Below are 21,536 nucleotides of genomic sequence, written 5' to 3' on the forward strand. Positions count from 1 at the left end.
GTGTGTGGTATGTCGTCTGCTGCTAGCGCTACATATGGGACTAGAAACTGTACCACATAATTCTGCTAAAACTTCTACAGGTGAAACCTTCAAGTGTAAGTGATGTTTAGATAACGAAGAAGACGACCTGTGATAATTATGATACTTTTTCGTGTTGTAAATTAGTTGAAAACCAACGTTTAAATTAAACAGTACGAAAAATAATAAAAGAACACTTTACCTTATAAAAAAGCTATAGCCTCCCCGTTTAGTTCGATACCAAATTATCATCATCCTGGGATTTCTTTCATCTGTTAATTACAATCACGAGCAGACAGTCATGACTAAACGATTGCATTTTTAGTATGAATAATTTACTTTAAGTTTTACTTATTGCATGTTTTCATGATCTACCTCGCTCCATGGTATTTTACTATAATTAGTAATTATATACACTCAGTAATCGTACTACCACACTAAAGAGCTGAATCCAAAACTTGCATGAGTTCGGTGTGTGACTCAATTTTGAAAGTGTTGGATCCAGCGTTTTGTTTGTTAAATCTAGCATTTTAAATTTTTGATCCAACGCAAAAGGGTTAGTTCATCAATTTGTGTTATAAATTCCTTTGAATTGGTGGATCAAACGTTAAACTGGCACTTAAATTGTTGACCGAATACTTTAAAATGCTGGATTTAACATATAAAATGCTGGATCCAACACTTTCAAAGAGTAGTCACTCACCGAACTCATGCAAGTGTTGGATTTAACTCTTTAGTTTTTAGAGTGTAGTGTTCATAGGTTTTGGAGGTACATCTGCCGGTCGACTACGTCAGAGCCAATGAACAGCTCTCACTGGGTCTAAAGCTACACCCACAATTTACATGTACATACACGACGAACGTTGTACAAGGTTCCTTTGCAAGTCATTTACGGGGTGAATATTCATGCATCGGCCTCTGCGATGATGAAACACCTGGTATCAAGCTTCCCGCGCTATTCAAAGGCGAATGAATAGTCTGTGTGCATGTGATATACCGACACACAACGAGTTCCAAATGTTAAAAACAGTGCAGGACTGTCTCCACTCAGGTTGGCTGTTTTTGAACTCTTTGTTAAAAGTGGGCTTTAACTTGTGTTGGATGTTGACTTATAAAAGGCGAGAATAAACCTCACTTCTTCATCAGGTGTGGGACCCCAAAATCTCCTGTGTCTTAATTAATTGCTGATTGTGTGATTATTGGTAGCCTAGTGCAGGGGTGTTGCCCAACAGTGATCCACACCAAATCCCCAACTAATCCACCCAATTGCCCCATCCACTACGATTTCATACACCCAATCCGTCATCCACCGAATCCACTACAGTACATCCGACCAATCCGCCCCATCCACCCAATCCACTAGAGTTCATCCACCCAATCCACCCCATCCGCCCAATCCACTAGAGTTCATCCTCCCAATCCACCCCATCCGCCCAATCCACTAGAGTTCAGTCACCTAATCCACTAGAGTTTATCCACCCAATCCACCCCATCCACCCAATCCACTAGAATCCAGCCACCCAATCCATTAGAGTTCATCCTCCCAATCCACCCCATCCACCCAATCCACTAGAGTTCATCATTCCAATCCACCCCATCCACCCAATCCACTAGAGTTCATCCACCCAATCCAACCCATCCACCCAATCCACTAGAGTTCAGTCACCCAATCCACTAGAGTTTATCCACCCAATCCACCCCATCCACCCAATCCACTAGAATCCAGCCACCCAATCCATTAGAGTCCATCCACCCAATCCACACCATCCACCCAATCAACTAGAGTTTATCCACCCAATCCACTAGAGTCTAGCCACCCAATCCACTAGAGTTCATCCACCCCACCCACCCAATATGACCGGGTTGGTGCCTTCGGCCTCGGGAAAAAGGTCCCTCTTCTGGTCACTCAAAGTCCCTCGAGGGAATAGACGTACACTAGTTTACCTAATTACAGGGGTTATGTGTATATTAGTCCCACGTGACCGTGTTTCAGCTAACCAGAATACAGAACAAGCAAGAGGTGTGTTTAAAAACAAGATAAACGGGACAAAATGCACAGTTCCAGATATTTACAACCATCCTACAAAATATTTACAAATCTATATAAAGAAATAATGATAAGCAGGAAAAGAAACTGAAATATTTTGTTATCTCAAAAGATTACTCCCATATCAAGGGGTCCGACTCAGTATAGACTTCAGCTATTAAAATTACTTCAAAGAAATGACATTATTCTACGAATTAATTTCGTTTCATCAAAACAATATTTTCGAAGGGGACGATTATTTTGTATGTTTGTTAGGCAGTGGACACTTATTGGTAACTATTCAAAATAATTATTTGCATAAAATCTTACTTGCTAACGAGTAATGGGGAGAGATTGATAGTATAAAACATTGCGAGAAACGGTTCCCCCTGAAGTGACGTAGTTTTCGAGAAAGAAGTAATTTTCCAGAACTTGATTTTCGAGACCTTAGAACTTCGACGACTGAAATTACTGATTTAACCTAAAATGTTTACAATTTTTTTAAAGGTTTGTTTTATTATGCGTATGTTAAAATACACCAATAGTGTTCAGTGCCGTTAAGTATCACTTTTTTTGTTTGTTTTTGTTTCACCAACAGCTGCGTAGAGGCATGGGGTGTAATTTAGTTCTAACCCAAACAAGAATGCTGGCTAAAATGTCTGTGCTGCCCTCTGCTGCCATCTATTGTCTGTGTTGTAAACTGTACTAACAGTCTGTGTGTATATTCACCCAAACCTTTTCAGCTCATCACAGTGCTCATTGCAGTGTCTTGTCATAAACGGGTGTGGATCTACTGCGCGGTTCGATCTACTTTGCTATTGTACCGGTACCAAAATCTGCTTCTAAAATGGTAAGTTCGGGTTCCTGTGATTTTACAATTTTATTTTTATTTTGATTTAATACGGCTGATACATAGTTGGTTTCAGGGTTGGTTCATGTGTATTAGTTTATGTTTACTGCATCAAAGGTCGTATAGCGCCGAGGTACATAGTCAGAGGCTTTCGTGGGAGAGTGCTCGTGGGGGCCAGCGGCCCCACGAGCCTGCAGTTAAGACACGACCGAAGCGGCTGGAGGGGCTCTTGCCCGGCTGCATTTTATTTTTCGTACCACACGCTGGCCATCGCATACACGCATAAGGTATGGGCGCTTTCCCGGATCCCTTCACTGTTGACCCCGTGGCCAGCGTGTGGTACAAAAAAAAAACATGCTGCCCGGCTGCCTTTGGGGCCTGCACGGTCTTCTGGGAATACTGCAAAGCCGAGCACTCTCCCATTCCACAAGCTTCCGACTATGTACTAATTAATACAGATAAGAAGCTGGTGGTGTACGGCTACACAACACAACGCGGAAGTTGTGAGGTACATGTACATGCTATAGATGTGTATGTAAATTATGTCAACCTACGCATCCATCGGCTGAACACACAACAAAGGCGTAAAATGGGGAGTGGCAACAACTTACCATATCATGTTTTTAAACATTTTAAAAGACTCTTTCTCCTGCACGGGGTGCATTATATCCCCCCACCTGGATGTCTTGAAACAGTATTCATACTATAAATCTATCCCGCCCATAATAATGTGTTTGTTTTGCTCCTGACAATATTGACAAAATATTGATTAGATTCATGTCGCAGTTGCATATGTGAAGTTGCATGTTTTTAAAACGTAGGACCAAACACAGTTTGCGACTAAGAAATGAGGGGCGGGTCGGGGGGGGGGGTGAGTGAGATATATACCAGTAGGCATATTATTACTGTACTCATGTACATGTACATACCGATGTATACACATGTAGATGTATACCCATATAGCAAATGCTCTATAATATAGACGTTGTGCTGTGAAATCACATGTTTACAATTACCAAGCCTGGACAAGTCCTGCAGGCACGAATTGTACACAGCCTATGGGAAGAAAACATCTAGGCACAAACTCTGATATTTTATGGGGATTGCACTGTCCAATTTTTTTATCAACTTTTGATATGTTGAAAGGGGCACATCTCAAAACTTGTCAAGCTTTTACTGTTTTACTTTTATATGGAAATTATGACGCATAATGTAAACTTATATAACCATGCTGCAGTATCTTGCCTGCCAGACTATAGCCAATGTACAAGGTCACACTTATTGTAAACAAAGTTCACATGGTATATTATATACAGTTGCCTATCTAATGGAGAGGATAAGGTAAAATTATTTATTTATTTAAAGACAGTGGACACATTTGGCAATTGTCAAAGACCAGTCCTCTCACTTGGTGTATCTCAACATATGCATAACATAATAAACCTGTGAAAATTTGAGCACAATTGGTCGTCAAAGTTGCGAGATATTCTAGGAAAGAAAAACCACCCTTGTGCTTATGTGCTTTCAGATGCTTGATTTCAAGACCTCAAATTCTAAATCTGAGGTCTCAAAATAAAATTCGTGGAAAATTACATTTTTCTCGAAAACTACGTTACTTAAGAGGGAGCCGTTTCTCACAATGTTTTATACTATCAACCTCTCCCCATTACTCGTTACCAAGTAAGGTTTTATGCTAATAATTATTTTGAGTATTACCAATAGTGTCCACTGCCTTTAAAAAGATGGCATGACTAAAAAGGCAGATCCACAGTAATTTGCATTCACGTACACAATACTCACTGTTGGCCCCCTACAGTATAATAATAACATGTCCTTGCAGGAAGGAAGTGTCAATGGCCGTCATTTCCTGTCTAAAGGGAAGTATACGTGTAATAATCACTCTTTAAATTAATGGCCATAAAACATTTTTGCTTAGAAGCTTATAGCAGCTTTCGATAGTAAAACTTTTGAGAAACCTTTCACTTGGAAGTAATGTAAACAGATTTCAGTTTTATATTCGTTTGACACAATACATCAAAAAGCCATACATAGTTTTATAAAAATTTTGTTAAATGTTGAATTTTTTTTATTTTTTATTGTGAACATTTAATTACTTTAAAGATTATTATTCTATAGATTGTTGATAATTTGCACTTGTTAAAACAGAAAATTGGAAAAGGTTGTTAGAACTTGGCAAAGAGTGAGCAAAGTGAATTATGTTATATGTAGCTCTATTGCTGATAAGCCTTTTACGGCAACCCGGCAACGGTGAATTGGTGATTTAGTACTATTAAATCAATCATTCATCTTCAATTAAACAAGTAATCAGAGGCGTAACCATATAGGGGAGGGGTGGGGGAGCTCGTCGCTCATCATTCCCCGCCCCATTAAAAACAAAATGAACGGCTTAATTCACACATCAAATTTTTTATAGCCCCCAAAGTGTGCGTGTGTTATTTTTTTCATTTATAAAATCTTTCTGCTAAGGCCATTGTTTTAGTGAATTCAAAATTAAACAATGTATTAAATTAAAAAATTGTAAGACATTATGAATTAAATGAAGAGGTTGATGTCGATACTAGTACAATAACTTCTACCTAAGCCTATAAGAACTTTGTTTGATTTATTATTTCGAGCAAAAGTGGCTTTAAATATTGATCAAGGGTTAGAATCACAATTGATTAATGCGTCTTTGGTTTGATTCCTGTTTGATTATTTATGTGTTTTAACAATTCAATCGATTGTTGTGCTCTTTAGATGATCAGCTGGAGAAGAGAGCCTATAGACAGGAACTGTGTTTCTTTAGGCAATCCCTCGGTCTCTCGCTGTTCTTTTCCCTTCTCTATTGTTATTGATCATTGCTTGTACTTTCAAAATGTTTCACCTTATTAATGTGCTTTGTTGATTATTTTAAAATCTATACTTGCCCGAGAAATGAAATTAATATTAATGTAAAATACAAAATGGGGACTTTGTAACAAAGCAGTGAGTCTGGAATAAATATGTATATTTCCACATCACATCTCATTCTGTGTGATGAGCAGAAACAAATCATACTCTATGTTGATAATTAAACAAAACAACATAGGCTTAATTCAAATTATTAAACTGACAATGTTTCTTTGATTCAGGCAAGTGTAAAACCAGCACACAACTTTGACAAGGACCATGATTGTCAGGCTCTCAGGAAGGCCATGAAAGGATTGGGTAAGCTTCATTCTCAGAGGGGAAAAATTAACAACCCAATAAAGGCACTGGACACCTGTCATACATGTAGATGTCATATCCCAACATAATTATGCTTAAAATAACAAATCTTTGAATATGTTAACTCAATATTGTTCAACAAACATTTGCAAGAGAACATTGAATGAAAAAAAAAGACTTGTTGCAGATTCGGATTTTTGTGTGCTTTCAGATGCCTATAAAAGGCTTCAAACCTCAATATTTGAGTGAGAGATTACTACATTTTCAAAAAAAAATATGTAATGAGAGGGAGCCGTTACTCACAATGTTTTATACTATCAACCGCTCTCAATTGCTCGTTACCTAAGAAGTTTTTTATGCTAACAACTATTTTGAATACATACCAAAAGTGTCCAGTGCCTTTAATCATGAATATCTTGCTGTCGTTAAAATGTTTTTGACGAATGTGAAACAAAATCAGGAAAGGTTTCACCCACTGTACAGTCTTGTCAAGGTATTCATCATACAACTAAGAAGTAAACAAACTCCAACACAACATCAACAAAATCAGTTTTTCAAAACAGGACATCAAATTCAAAACAATGAAAAAGTGGTAAATCTTGAATATTTCTCCCGTATTTCCGAAGAATTAAGACAATCTTGCAGGACAGCTTCTAACAACTTATAGTTAATACTGTTCAATCATTCTTAATTAACTTTTTAAACGGCAATGTTAACTGCAAACTTAAGAGAATCTCGGAATGGCTCTGAAAGTTTTAATAAAGTCGACGACTCGACATGGATGTCACATCAATGTTTGTTAGGGAAGTCGGTTCATTTCAATCACCAGTTTGTTTTCTTCCCCCAACCAACCTGTAAACAATTCTGCTTAGATTAAAACTACACATTATTGTGTAACAGTTTTTTTTTACACATGTATTATAATGCCTAATTGTTTCGGTAGCAGCAATCGAAATCACTTAAAAATACACGTTTTGTAAATTTTTGAATAATTTATTTTAACGGTATTTCAGATGGATTGTTATCTATAATCTATGATATTTCCGATTGAAAGTAAATTTTTATTTCCATAGTAAGCAATTTTTAAGCCTTTAAATTGTTTTAAAGTTCTTAAACGAGCGTCTTAGTAAAAACTACAACCTGGAAACAAAGCAAAACATATGCATTAATGTTTCGATCAGACGAAGAAAAATTATCCAGTTAAAAGTGTTAAATCCTTTCAACATTGTTTAATTTTGTTTTATAACGAGATTTTAAATGTTTATGGGCTTTGTGGCATTGTGTGGTGAGTGTGCCAAGTAGATTTTGTTCTTGAGAGAACTGTCTTGCCTTCAGAACTGAGAAGTCCCCCGAATTCTAAAAATCTACTCCGCGGTGTAGAATAAGACAGCAAGAACAAGCTCTCTGGAAAGTAGATACACACATGGAATTACCGCAAACCAATATAGTTCGATGTCTGCCGCCAACATTTCTAGCATCGTTTCTCTTGTCTTGGTAGCAATAACAATAAAAAATGAACTATTTTTGTAATTTGGATTCCATGGGACGCACAACAAGCTGTCAATAGAGTCAAGAGGCGGTAAGAAATATAAATATATCTATACAAATATTGTGTATACACATGTACTATTATGACAGGTACGGATGAACAGGCGATTGTTGACGTACTGGCTGCCCGCTCGAATGCTCAGCGACAAGAACTATTGCTGCATTACAAGGCTGCATATGGCAGGGTTAGTATTTTCTCAACTGTTTAGTAGAACTTGAACACTGTCAATACGAATCGATCCGCAATTACAATGTACATGTATGGTATACGGTAGAGCATAGCAAGCAGTGAGTGGTTAAAGGCCCTGAAGCCGATTTCACGAAACGCTTGGATTAATCCTAACTCGAGTTAGGACAAGTAACCCGTCCTAACTTAGGATGGGTTCAATGCGTCCTACGCATTTGGATACGGAACTGAACCCGTCCTAAGTCCTAAGATTAATCCTAAGTTAGGAAGAGTTTGGTGAAATCGACGGCTGGATACCAGTGGTAATTGTCAAAGACCAGTTTCCTCACTTGATGTATCTCAACATAATTATGCATACAAATAACAAACCTGTGAAAATTTGGACGCAATTGGTAATCGCAGTTGCAAGAAAATAATGAAAGAAAAAAACACCATTGTTGCACAAATTTGCGTGCTTTAAGATGACCCCAAAAAGGCTTCAGGACTGAAGTCTAATATTATTTGAATGAGAATTTACTTCTATATCAAAAACTACGTTACTTCAGATAAAGCCGTTTCTCACAAGGTGTTATAAAATAAAGTCCTCTCCACTGCTCATTACTAAGAATGTTTTTATGCTAACAATTATTTTTTTAATAATTACCAATAGTGTACAGTGCCTTTAAGCAGTAATGACTATTATAATGCCATGTCAATACTCAATGACACGTGAACTGAGGGATAATTTTATTCGTGCGATCCCAGACATGCTGTGTATTCACGTATAGTTTATCGTATATAGACTGACATAGTCTGAAGTTCAGCTATTACGACTATATAACAACAATTTACTTTGCCTGTATATCCGTCCATTTAAAACCAGCAGACCCTAACCACAGCACCAAAACATCTGCTATTAATAACCGTCCATTAATATAGAATGTAAGTCGAAAGCAGAGTTGCCCTAAAAAATACCCCCATATAAAGGCATAAGAATGAAAATGTCTATTTATTATTGTGCGACAGTAAAACCTCGGAATGCTTGTTTTTGCTTCTTTTTATCAACAATTATAACAAAATTAATATTAGCTTTTTTTAATAGAAATAAATAAAATACCGTCGCAACAACATATGTATTTGAGTATAGAGTTATTTTGAACTGTTTTTTTATCCACTTGTAGAAGCCATGTCCAGGATTACTTTGCTTGTAGGAACATTGTGTGTTTCTATATTTGCCAGGTAGATTATGTTATTTTTAGAACTTGATAATATTCTAATACCACGGAGTAGATTTTCTGAATTAAGTAGACTTCTCGTTGAACTGTCCTGCGTATAAACCAAATTGGCGGAAGGTAGAAAATATGTCGTTAAAGTTAAGGAGAATGGACGAAAAAGTGTTGATTCGTGAATAGAATGTACGAGCCAAAGACGAGTACATTGTATCCACGAATCTACAGTTAAGAGTCTATTCTCTGACTTACACTATTTCCCCCATTGGTTATATAACAGTTTCAATGAGTTGGGTTTCTCAATAGTAACAATTAACACTAGTTAGTCTATCTAATTTCGTATACGTTAACAAACGACGGTTGGTCACATTTTATAATTATTTTACAAAATAATGCATTATTTAGTGCTTGCAACATTATCGAGTACAACGTCAGTTTGCTCAGCTAACAATAAATTTGGTTACTAAAGTGATTTTCCTAAACTGGAAAATGTTTTTGTAAAATTGAAAGATAACATATTCAGCTAGCCAATGTTTGGTTGCACTTCATTATATCTTTCAGTTTGGAAAGACAGTAATTTTCAAGTTGAACTATTACACTAAACTGTAGATTATGTTACGAATCTACACTTAACGAATCTACAGTTAATTGTAGATTCGTAAAAATAATCTACACTTGTCAACAATAGAGTGACGTCACAGAAAGAGTTTAATAAGCAGTAGTTGATAAGCAGGGAAGAAGTCTCCCGAATTCCGAAAAGATTTACTCCACGGTAGAATATCAAGCAAGACGAAACGTCAAAGAACATAATCTACCTTTTAAAGGCAGTGGACACTATTGGTAATTACTCAAAATAGTTATTAGCATAAAACCTTACTTGGTAAAGAGTAATGGGGAGCTGTTGATAGTATAAAACATTGTGAGAAAAAGCTCCCTCTGAAGTAACGTAGTTTTCGAGAAAGAAGTAATTTTCCACGAATTCGATTTCGAGACCTCAGAATTAGATTTTGAGGTCTCGAAATGAAGCATCGGAAAGCACACAACTTCGTGTGACAAGAGTGTTTTTTCTTTCATTATTATCTCGCAACTTCGACGACCAATTGGGCTCAAATTTTCACAGGTTTGTTATTATGCATATGTTGAGATACACCAAGTGAGAAGACTGCATGGTCTTTGACAGTTACCAATAGTGTCCATTGCTTCAAGTAGATACACGGTGTTTGATACCTCTCACCATGCAATGCTTCATATCCCATTTACATTTCCATGATGTTATCCATTTATAGGATCTTATGAAAGACTTGAAGAGTGAGCTGGGAGGTAATTTTGAGGATGCTGTTCTTGCTTTGATGAGCCTACCACCGGTGTATGATGCAAAGTGCCTTAAGAAAGCAATGAAGGTATGGAATGAGTGAACAACTGACCTTTTTGCCCGATCCAAGGCAACATATCCCATTAAATCACGCATCACTCAGTGATTCTTTTCGTTGATACAGTGATTTCATTTTCACTACCTTATGGAGACCGGGAACAAAACAGAAAAGGGGAAATAGAAGGACCCCATAGGGAAATAGAAGGACCCTATAGGGAAATAGAAGGACCCCATAGGGAAATAGAAGGACCCCATAGGGAAATAGAAGGACCCCATAGGGAAATAGAAGGACCCCATAGGGAAATAGAAGGACCCTATAGGGAAATAGAAGGACCCCATAGGGAAATAGAAGGACCCTATAGGGAAATAGAAGGACCCCATAGGGAAATAGAAGGACCCCATAGGGAAATAGAAGGACCCTATAGGGAAATAGAAGGACCCCATAGGGAAATAGAAGGACCCCATAGGGAAATTCTTAAGACCTGGGTGCTCCACAAGGAATGTTGTATACAAAGTTTAAGAGAAAATCTACAGGGACAATGGAAAGGACAAAAGATGTCTCCACAGGGATGCAAAAAAGGGAAAGTGTGTAGTAATAACTTTACACCGGACATGAATCAGCAGATTTCAAGTCGGCAATGGGGGACAGAAAGGCTTGGGGAACCATTGTGATTCGAGGACATCACTTTAAGCAAGCAGGCAAGCAGTAGGTGTAGTAATAAAAGAGTAAATATCACATCCACACAATGCATTAAGGTCAAGTTTAAACAGGATTTATCGCCTAGTCAAAAAACCTATCGCACAACGGCTGTCTAAAAATACCAATACACTTTTGAATGCTGCCAAATAAATAACTGAAACGGTTCTGTGGAAAAGGTTGACTTGTATGGATAGCGTATGGACCCAACTTTCATATGACACCAATAAGTCTGAAAATAATTAATGCTAGGGTGAGCACCGCTCACTTTTGTAAACGGTATTGGAAGTAAGTTGCGCATCAAGAAATAGCCTTCCAATTTGTGAGAGGAAGTCCTTGGGAGCTTACAAAAATGAGGGTGATATGGCAAATTCATGATCAATTGCGATCAGTTTGGGGTTGCTGAGTGATTTTTATGGTTTATTAAACTAAACTTATGCATGAGTGAACAGGAATGTAATTTTTTTATTGTAGCGTTGTAACTTTCCCTGGTAGACTCAGTGGTGTGTTCATGGGAGTCAGGATGGGGTGATGGTACATGTTGCAAATTCCATATTACAAAGGTTTTTTTTTTACATCTGTGATTTTGAATGAAACTTTCACCCCACATTTCAGTTATTGTAAGATTAGTTGAACATCTCATTGATTTACTTCAATAATCATCTGGGGATTATGTCAATTGATTACACATATAAACCCCTTCCCCAGAATCATATGTTTTTTTTATTCGGCAGTGACCAAAGAGTTAAAGAAAAAGTACGTAAATAAACGCATTGCTCACAATGAAACGAGGTTCGAAATGCCTATACTTAATAATAATAATAATAGCCAGTTTTTATATCGCGCTTATCCGTAGTTGGTTGTTTTTACAATTGATGTTCATTTATTCGTTGAACCATTTACGCTTAATGAGTAGAAGGGGGAGAGACTGCACTAATATAGTGTGAGTCAAGCTGCTACCAGGTTGTGGAATTCCCTTCCTCGTATTATCGTATGGCGTATGATCGCCGTTAAAATCTAGCAATTTACACCTAACACCTACATCTAAATGTTGTCGTTAAGTTACTGCTCATTGTTGTTTTTTAAACAGCTACCTGAGCGGAATGTTTTCAACAGAAATGGTATTTTTACTTGTTTATAATGTACTTAATAAATGTTAAATTTGCATCGGCTTTATCCCCGATGCAAATTTAACATCTATTAAATCGTTTGCAGTACCCGCTGCTAAAACATAGGATTCGAACTGCCTCTAGCTACCGGGCAATCTCGGTGGTCTAGTTGGTATGACACTGCTCTAGAATTGCAAAGGTCGTTGGCTCGAATCCCACCCGGGAAAGTACTGAGTATACAGTGCTACACACATCGGTGTATATGGGTAAAAACCATATAATGAACTTGTTCACCATTTTAATGTAATTTTGAAATGTGTACACTTCTGAACTTTTTTCGTAATTATCGATTAAAAAATCAGGCCCCTCCCTAAAGATTTTTTGAAAAACTAAAAACACTTCTGCCGTTGAGACCGGGCGTCAAAGGACAATGCCGCTGACGTCATTTGTGGGAGTTTGCTTTGTTATACATCCACGCTGCAACAAAGCGGCTTTATCTACTTATGACGTTTTGAGAGTGATTACGTAACGGGGATTTTCGCAAATCTCACAGAAAAGCTCTGGACAAGGGCATACACAATTTTTTTTTTTTTTTTACACAATTGAAACCTATTCATAATCATATGACTCGATTTCCTTATTCATCGAAAACATTTTAAGTGGAATTCAGCAAAGTTCACGACTTGACATTTTCGTTCAAGCAGGTCTTTAAGTATTGTTTACCTAATCATACCTCATACGATATTGCTTGTTTTAAATTTGACATAAATGTACGCTATTGTTTTATTGTTTTGTATTGAAAAAAATGTACTGAATGCATACGATTCTACCATGCCACTTGTACGATAATGGCGTCCCCACTAGACTTTGGTCCACTATTGCTGGTCACGACCCGGCTACGGATAAACGTGGGCAGAACTTCCAGATTCCCGACCTAGGAGATCCCACCCCGATCAAACCACGCTCATTGAGATCCTTCCACGTTTGGCCCACGATTGGTCCGGATTGGTCCGGATTGGTCACGCTCTCGGCCACTTTTCCATCGTAAGCGGCGTCTATGTGTGAACGGGGTATAACACACTCCATCTCTTCAAAAATAGACTTTAAATAGACTTTAAATCAGGCCATGATGTTATTAATTTTGCTTGTACATTTTGTGCTGTATCTGCATCATTACATTGTTTGTTTGTATCGTTCATTTTTCGTCAGTTTTTTGTATTAATAGCGTTCCGATCTTTGTGGGCGCTATCAAAATGTCTATGTAGGTATAAAGTCATCTTGAAACACTTAATCATGGACAGGGACATTAGTTATCGTCAAATTGTTTCATCTGCAGGGTTTAGGAACAGATGAAGATGTTCTGGTTGAGATTATGTGTGCCAGAACAAACGAGGTAAGAATAGCTCTTAAACTTCACATGAAACGCCATACGCAATCATCGACTACATTGCATTATTTACCTCATTCCGTTTCTCACAATGTTTTATACTATCAATAGCGCCCCATTACTCGTTACCAAGTAAGGTTTTATGCTAATAATTAATTTGAGTAATTACCATCAGTGTCCACTACCTTTAATGTTTATGAATGACGAACATATGCAGCAAACAGTTTGAAGAATCTAGCCTTTAAAGCCATGATTGAACCCTTTCGGTTCAGAAAAAAAAAAGTTCACAGATTTACAAATAACTTACAGGGTTTACAGAAGGCAATGGTGAAAGACTTCTCTTGAAATATTATTCCATGAAATGCTTTAGTTTTTGAGAAAACAGCAAAACGAAATTCTCGTTGACGAGAATTACGGATTTATTTTAAACACATGTCATGACACGGCGAAACGCGCGGAAACAAGGGGGGGGGGGGGTTTCCGTTGTTTTCTCCCGACTCCGATGACCGATTGAGCCTAAATTTTCACAGGATTGTTATTTGATATAGAAGTTGTGATACACAAAGTTTGGGCCTTGGACAACACTGTTTACCGAAAGGGTCCAATGGCTTTAAAGATGTGTGTAACCGTAAGTGCACTGTAAGTTACAGGCATATTATTTTAAAGTTGATCGCACACTCTAAAATCACCGGGTCACGACTTTGTTTCCAACAAAATTGCAAGAGAATAATGAAACAAAAAACACCGTTGCTGCAAAAACGTGAGTGCTTTCAGATGCCAATTAAAAGGGTTCGGGCCTGAAGTTTTTTTTTTTATTTGAGTGAGAAATTACTTCTTTCTAAAAAGCTACGTCACTTCAGAACGAAACCGTTCTCAGTCAGTTTTATACTAACAGCCAGTTCTCGTTACCAAGTACATTTGTTATGCTCAGAAACAATTATTTGGAATAATTAGCAATAAAGCAATACACGTTGTATTATCTATTCTTATTCCTGGAATCGATTTGATATGTGTCACCTACATTGGAACCTTAAAAAATTCTCTCCCGCCATTTATTTTCTCACATGTATATTCAACTTTCATTTCGCTTTTGCTGCAATTCATGCGTGACTATAGCTGAAACAGCACATCTGTTTTAATTTTCGCTTTTGGTACATACTCAAATAGCTGTTAGCATAATTAACATAGTTAATAACGAGCAATGGGTAGTTGTTGATATAAGTCATAAAATGATACGATGTGTACTTATTATGAGATACAGTCCATAATATTATGACTTGTACTAAAGTCATTGTTACTGAAGATTTCTCTACGAATGTCACGTCAACACTTCTGTAGATCCCACTTGTCCATCGAAGACAATTAATCTCCTTCTGCCAAAAAGATTACCAATGACTAATGTTGCTTGCAATATGGTTTTGATTTCCTGCAATCTGTTTTGTTTTTTGTTTCTATAGCAACTGAAAGCCATCAAGGCTGCTTATAAAACTGGTGAGTGTTCCCTGTAGACTGCGGCTTTTGACACAATGAAAAGGAAATGAGTATTTTGTACATTTGTAATAAACCATGATGAATTGAACCGAATCGAATTTTTGTGTGTATCCTTATGCTCTATTTTTATTAAACAGGACAACATTTACCTTCTGACTCGGCAATAACAGATACTTGTGTAGAAAAGCAAAATAATCAATACAAACACATATCACACTAATTGATTTCCTGAAAATTAATCTACTCGACGTGAGTCAATATGTAGGAACACGTGAAGCAAGCAATGTTAACATTGTTATAATACATAATTCATGTGTACATGTATATAGGTCAGTTTTGCACTAAATAAAAATATTTCAACTTTATTTTCAAAAAATAAATATCAAAGTCTTGTATAGCGAACGTATCTACCAAACAAGGTACTCAAGTGATTAATTCTGAGACCCAATTATTTAGCAGCTTGTAAGGGTTTACAAGGTGCTACGGCGCATACAGCAGCCACAGCCAGGAACATCGGGGCATACCCCTTCTATTTTCGACAATATAACAAATAAATATAACACATGGGACCAACGGCTTTATGTCCCATCCAAAGGACGAATCAATGGTTAAGTGTTTTGCTTAAGGACACAGTGTCACGGCTGGGGTTTCGAACCCACACTTCGTTGATTAGAAACACCAGAGTTTGAATTCGGTGCTCTTACACGCTCAGCCTCGACACTTCCATGCCTGTATTCATAAAGAGAATGAGATTGACCGGTGTTCTTGTACATACAAGCTATAAAGCTACAGACAATGCTATCGATTCGATACTTTAGAGAATGATTTTTATTGTGTGTGATGTTCAGAATGCAAAAGTGACTTGGAGAAAGATCTTTCGGGAGAAACAAGCGGAGATTTCAAGCGTGTTCTGATCGGTCTAAGCACAGTAAGTTTAAGTTGACAAAGTCATGTACATGTATCCTTAATCTTTGTAGACTTGTGGACAAGTTAAACTCCATTCAGTTGCTCTGATGAATGACAGACGATCTGCCCAGTGCACATTGCATGCATTGTCCGCTTTAAACCGGCGATTCCGCAATTACATTGTTTTGTATTATTCTACTTAAAGGGCAATTTGGGCCCCAGAATGCGGGCTTTTTAAATTATTTAACATGTGGTTAACCTACACGTTAGGAGCATTTGGAGAAAATGGCTAAGAAGGTCTTTATACGTCATAAGTCGTACGTTCGCTTAGGTAGCGTTCCATGCTAGATACCTACTAGAACCCTTTTAAGTGTTCAATCCTCAAGACGCCAAACACTTAATCAAAATGAAACTTCCAGGTTAGCACCCCAAATAATAAAAGTTCACTAATCAATGTATATTTGTTATTAGGCTGCACGTGATGAGAACCCCAATGTTGATGCTGGTAAAGTTGAAGAAGACGCACAAGCTCTGCAAAAGGTACGATCCCATACATCAAAAGTAATTCACATGTATAGTCCTATATCACAGAGCTCGGGGAAGTACTGAGTTAAGCCCGGTTCATACTTCTTGCGAATGCGAATGCGAATGCGAAGCAAATTTGACGTCACAACCCTCCTTTCGCAGCGATATTCGCAAGTGAGTTGAGCAAGTTGAACTACTGCGGATTATTCGTTTGTGACGTCAACATTCGTATCGCATTTGCATTTGCATGAAGTATGAACCGGGCTAACACTGCTAACACATCGTTGTACATGTATATGGGTAAAACCAGAATTGATATTCTTTATCCCCGATGCAAATTTAACATCTATATGAAATCATTAGGATTTTAAACTTTGCATAGTGGAAATACGACATAGAAAGGTTTGCGGTGACACCATGTAATGACTATCTCTAATGAGTTGGCAGGGGTGGTTCTGAAAAGAACGGTTGGTTTCAACTCGACGTTTCGATCAGTATGCTCTGATCGTCTTCTGCAGAAAGCTTTCTCCAGAAGACGATCAGAAGACGATCAGAGCATAGTGATCGAAACGGCGAGTTGAGACTCATTAGAGATAGTCATTTCATGGTGTTACTGCAACCTTTCTATATCTATTAAATCGTTTGCTGTACCCGCTTCTAAAACATAGGATTCAAACTGCCCTAGCTTTATTGGGAAATCTCGGTGGTCTAGTGGTAAGACACTGCTCGAGGTTCGTTGGCTCCGATCCCTGCGTTATATGCCATTGAGCTTTTTTCCACTATACAGTTCTCACACATCGGTTTATACGGTTGAAACCAAAAATTATAAATCAAAAATCGTTCTGTGAAATAAAAATCAACATTTGAAACAAAGGTTCTATTATGCCTATGATGTGTTCATATCATTGTTCATGAAAACGTTTTTTTTCTTTTCTTTTTTTAAATTAAAATTGGCATTATATACTTTTAAGTTTTATTTTGGTTTGTTATTGTTTTGACAACTCCTTAATTCTCAACAGGCAGCAAAAGGTCTTGGTACGGATGAGTCTGAGTTTCAACGAATCCTTGTAGCTAGAAGCAAAGAGCATCTGAGAGCAGTCTTTGATCAATACGAAAAGGTTTGCTTAGACTCATTAAAGACACTGGACACTGTTGGTAATTGGTCAAACTAATCATCATAAAACCTCACTTGGTGGGGAGAGGTTGACAATATAAAACATTGTGAGAAACGGCTCCTTCTGAAGTATCACATATTTCGAAAAAAGTTAATTTTCCACGAATTTGATTTCGAGACCTCATAATCAGATTGGAAGTCTCAAAAATCAAGCATCTGAAAGCACACAACTTCGTGTGACAAGGGTGTTTTTTCTTTCAGTCATATCTCGCAACTTCGATGACCGATTGAGCTCAAACTTTCACAGGTTTGTTACTTTATGCATATGTTGAGAAACACCAAGTGAGAAGACTGGTCTTTAACAATTACCAATAGTGTCCAGTATCTTTATTAATGTAACGATACCAAGGTTATTAATAATTATTATTAAAGCATACATTTGACTTGGTCGTTATTTGTTTTCATCCGATAGTCGATAGGATATTGCTTGAAATAGCGCCCTGTTTGATGCCTTCGATCCGAACAAAATGAAATCAAATGTGTTTTCAATAAAACACAAAAGTTGGTTAGCATAGCACATTCAGCAGCTCTTGAAATATTTCTTTATACAAGTTCCTTATGGGTGCCGTAAATCCATGCCGCATGTATGCTACATTGATCCGTTTTACTATAATAAATCGTTAAGTGGTTGATATCCAACTTATGTGAAGGTTGCTTCACACCATTTAATGGTCGAAAAGAAATGGTCCGTGGAACATAATGGTCAGAAGTGGGTCAGACGTTTGTCGGACTTAACAGGTCTGAATGGTTTGTCCACCGTCGAACAAAATGGCGCATTGCGCACAATGGGTCGGACATTATGATTTGTCGGACATAATGGTCGGACGTGGGTCGGACGTTTTGGTTTGTATGACATGATGGTTTCTCACTGTCGGACATTATGGTGCGTTGCGCACAATGTGTAGGACACATGATTGTCGGACATAATGGTCAGACGCGGGTCGGACGTTTGTCGGACAAAATGGGTTTGACAATAGTTTGTCCACTGTCGGACAAAATGGGTTTGACGATAGTTTGTCCAACCATGGAGGAAGGAATAGAAGGAGCTCGAACGAAGGGACATCAAAAGTCGAACTTGCGGTACCGCGGTCGTTTAACAACACCTTGTAATCACCGACATACCTTACACAGACAATGGGCGAACTGGCGTATGTGAGTTTGCGCGTGCGCACTTGGTTCTTCACTCAACCATGTGTCGTATGTCGTATGGATATAATACAGAAAAACAACTTTTTTGAGACCTGATAAAAATTTTGTACACTTGTGCTCACCAAATCGAAAAAAACACAATTGAATACCAACAACCCTCGTGTGCTATTACCCAAATTTTGAACCACCGCTAGTGACTGGAAAGTAAAAAGAAATGAAAAAATATGCCATGATGTTTCAGTGAAACACCACAAATGGTAGATGAAAACGTGTGTATTCACAATTCTTGTCTCCAATGGTTCAACTTTACACGAAGGCAACGGTGCAGAGCGGCGGTACCGCACGCTCTGTACAAAGAAATCTAATCCTGCTCGTTAATCGGCCGTCCAGCTGGAGGTCTCCTATCTTTTTCCACTGGTTAGAAGAGGGCATTGTCAGGGTATTCTTTTGTTACTCTGCGGTTTTGCAGTCCGTTTGAGCTCCTTCTATTCCTTCCTCCATGGTCCAACGTTGGACATAATGGTGCGTTGCGTACAAGGGATTTTACGTAATTGTTTGTCGGACATACTGTGGGGACAAACGATTTATGACCATTTACTTTTATTTGTATGTTTATTTTTAGCTCACAGGCAAGTCGGTTGGGTCTACCGTCAAAAGTGAAATGTCAGGCAATCTGAAAAACGCCTACCTGTCCATTGGTAAATATTGATCAAGTATCTTAGCCTAAAAGTTCATAATGATAAAGTCCTTGTTCAACTCGGGTCTTATACCTTCTTGACAGTGTGAGACTTGAACTATCTCAATAATATCAACATCGAAGTTTATAACATACCTTTTTCTATATTAAATTTGGTTTTTACCCATACATCACATCTATACACCTCTTTCTAGTTCTGTATCCGGGTTGGGCAAAGGAAATGTTGACTGGTTACAGCGCCCTCTAACGATGTGAACTGTGAACAGCCTCTAAAAAACTGAATCCGGTGAAACTAAATGCGTTCCTTTAGTTATTTATTCCCTTCTGATTTAGAAATTGTTGACTAAAACAGTTGAGTAAAAACCCTGAAAAGTTTCTTTTCTTATAAAATATTGCAGACCAAGGTGTGTTATAAAAAATATGGACTGGCGTAAATCGGCCACTACAAAACGTCTATCCCTCTTTCAGAAATAGATCTCTTCTTTGGTCACTCAAAGTCCCTTGGTGGAATAGATGTGCACCATTGACCTCATTGCCATGTGTATAATTTGGTCCCTACACTTTGAACAACCTACTTCCAACTTGATTGATCGCATTTGACCCGAAAAGGAAATTTTTAACAAACTTGAAATTTTTAACCGTTGACGATATGAAGTAACACCGACTCATACACGATATAAGGCATGCCTTTTACCATGGAGTACATAAGAGCTGTAGCACCAGTAATAGACCAATCAGTTGAATTAGGTCCTACTCAAATACAAAAAACCACATCCAACGAAGTAAGGAGAGAACTACTTTATTTCATGTCAATTAGCCGGGTGTAAGTTATTATTTCACGCACCGCTTGTGTACAAAAATAACAGAAGCCCGTAAGACTTAAAGCAGCTGTTAAATTAATGTTAACATTTATTGTTTGACTCTTTTTCTTTGTTAAACTCAAGTGTCTTACTTCCATAACCCACACGAGTTCTTTGCTGATCAACTTAACAAAGCAATGAAGGGAGCTGGAACGGACGAGAAGCAACTTATCCGGATAGTCGTATCCCGAAGTGAGGTAAACAACAAAACTTTTAATATTAATTTTGCAGTCTTTCATAAAATGATGGTGCTGTCCATTGGGGACTTTTGGGACGCTTGGTGGCAGCAGACTTAACAGGTTAAACTCACTACTCTCGGTAATGTGCGAATGCTCAGAACTACGTAAGCAATGGAAATTTATCTGGCAAGTCTGCTGCCACCTTGCGTTCAAAAGTTTTCCATTCAGTAACGCTCCAACACTGTTGACTTGAATTAAACATAAAATCGTTAAAGGACCACGTTGCCTTGGATCGGACGAGTTGGTCTATAAAAATCGTTTGTAACCGTTTGTTATAAAATGCATATGGTTAGAAAGATATTGTAAAAGTATAATACAATGATCTACACAAATATGCCTCGAAATTGCGTGGTTTTCCTTTTACCTCGTCGACTAACACGGTCGGCCATTTATTTCTGACTCCCATAAATGGCCGACCGTGTTTCTTCGCGACGTAAAAGGAATACTATGAAATTCCGAGGCATGTTCGTGTGGATCATTATATTTTACTTTTAAGTTATCTTTCTAACCATATATGCATTTTGTAACAAACGGTTTCAAGCACTTTTCAAAGACCAACTCGACCGATCCAAGGCAACGTGTTCCTTTAAGGTTCTTTTAAAAGTGTTATGGGTAGGTAAGGTTTATGCTAATTTTGAGTGTTTTGAGTAATTACCAAACGTGTACAGCGCCTTTAAGTATTATTTATTAATTATTTTGTATCATTTCCTTCATTGCACAGACACCAAAGATTCATTATTACATTTTGTTTTTTACAGATGGACTTGGAGCACATCAAGGTGGTATACTTGGGAAAATACAACAAGACGTTGTCTGAAGCTGTCAAAAGTGAGACGAGTGGAGACTTCCGTAAAATTCTGCTGGCTATCATTGATGGAGAATAGAG

General features: G+C 37.8%; 1 protein-coding gene across 1 annotated transcript; it reads left to right on the plus strand.

The window, feature by feature from the left end:
* The first annotated feature begins 3,183 nt into the window (after positions 1–3,183).
* On the plus strand, positions 3,184–21,534 carry LOC139952656 (annexin A13-like). Its single transcript, XM_071951859.1, has 12 exons — positions 3,184–3,402; positions 6,026–6,101; positions 7,740–7,834; positions 10,331–10,444; positions 13,559–13,615; positions 15,067–15,100; positions 15,949–16,028; positions 16,478–16,546; positions 17,551–17,649; positions 19,477–19,552; positions 20,496–20,608; positions 21,409–21,534. Exons 1-12 carry the CDS (start codon positions 3,184–3,186, stop codon positions 21,532–21,534), a joined length of 1,158 nt encoding a protein of 385 aa, XP_071807960.1.
* Positions 21,535–21,536: the final 2 nt, after the last annotated feature.

This window comes from Asterias amurensis, chromosome 20 (genome assembly GCF_032118995.1).
Source record: "Asterias amurensis chromosome 20, ASM3211899v1".
NCBI lineage: Eukaryota > Metazoa > Echinodermata > Asteroidea > Forcipulatida > Asteriidae > Asterias > Asterias amurensis.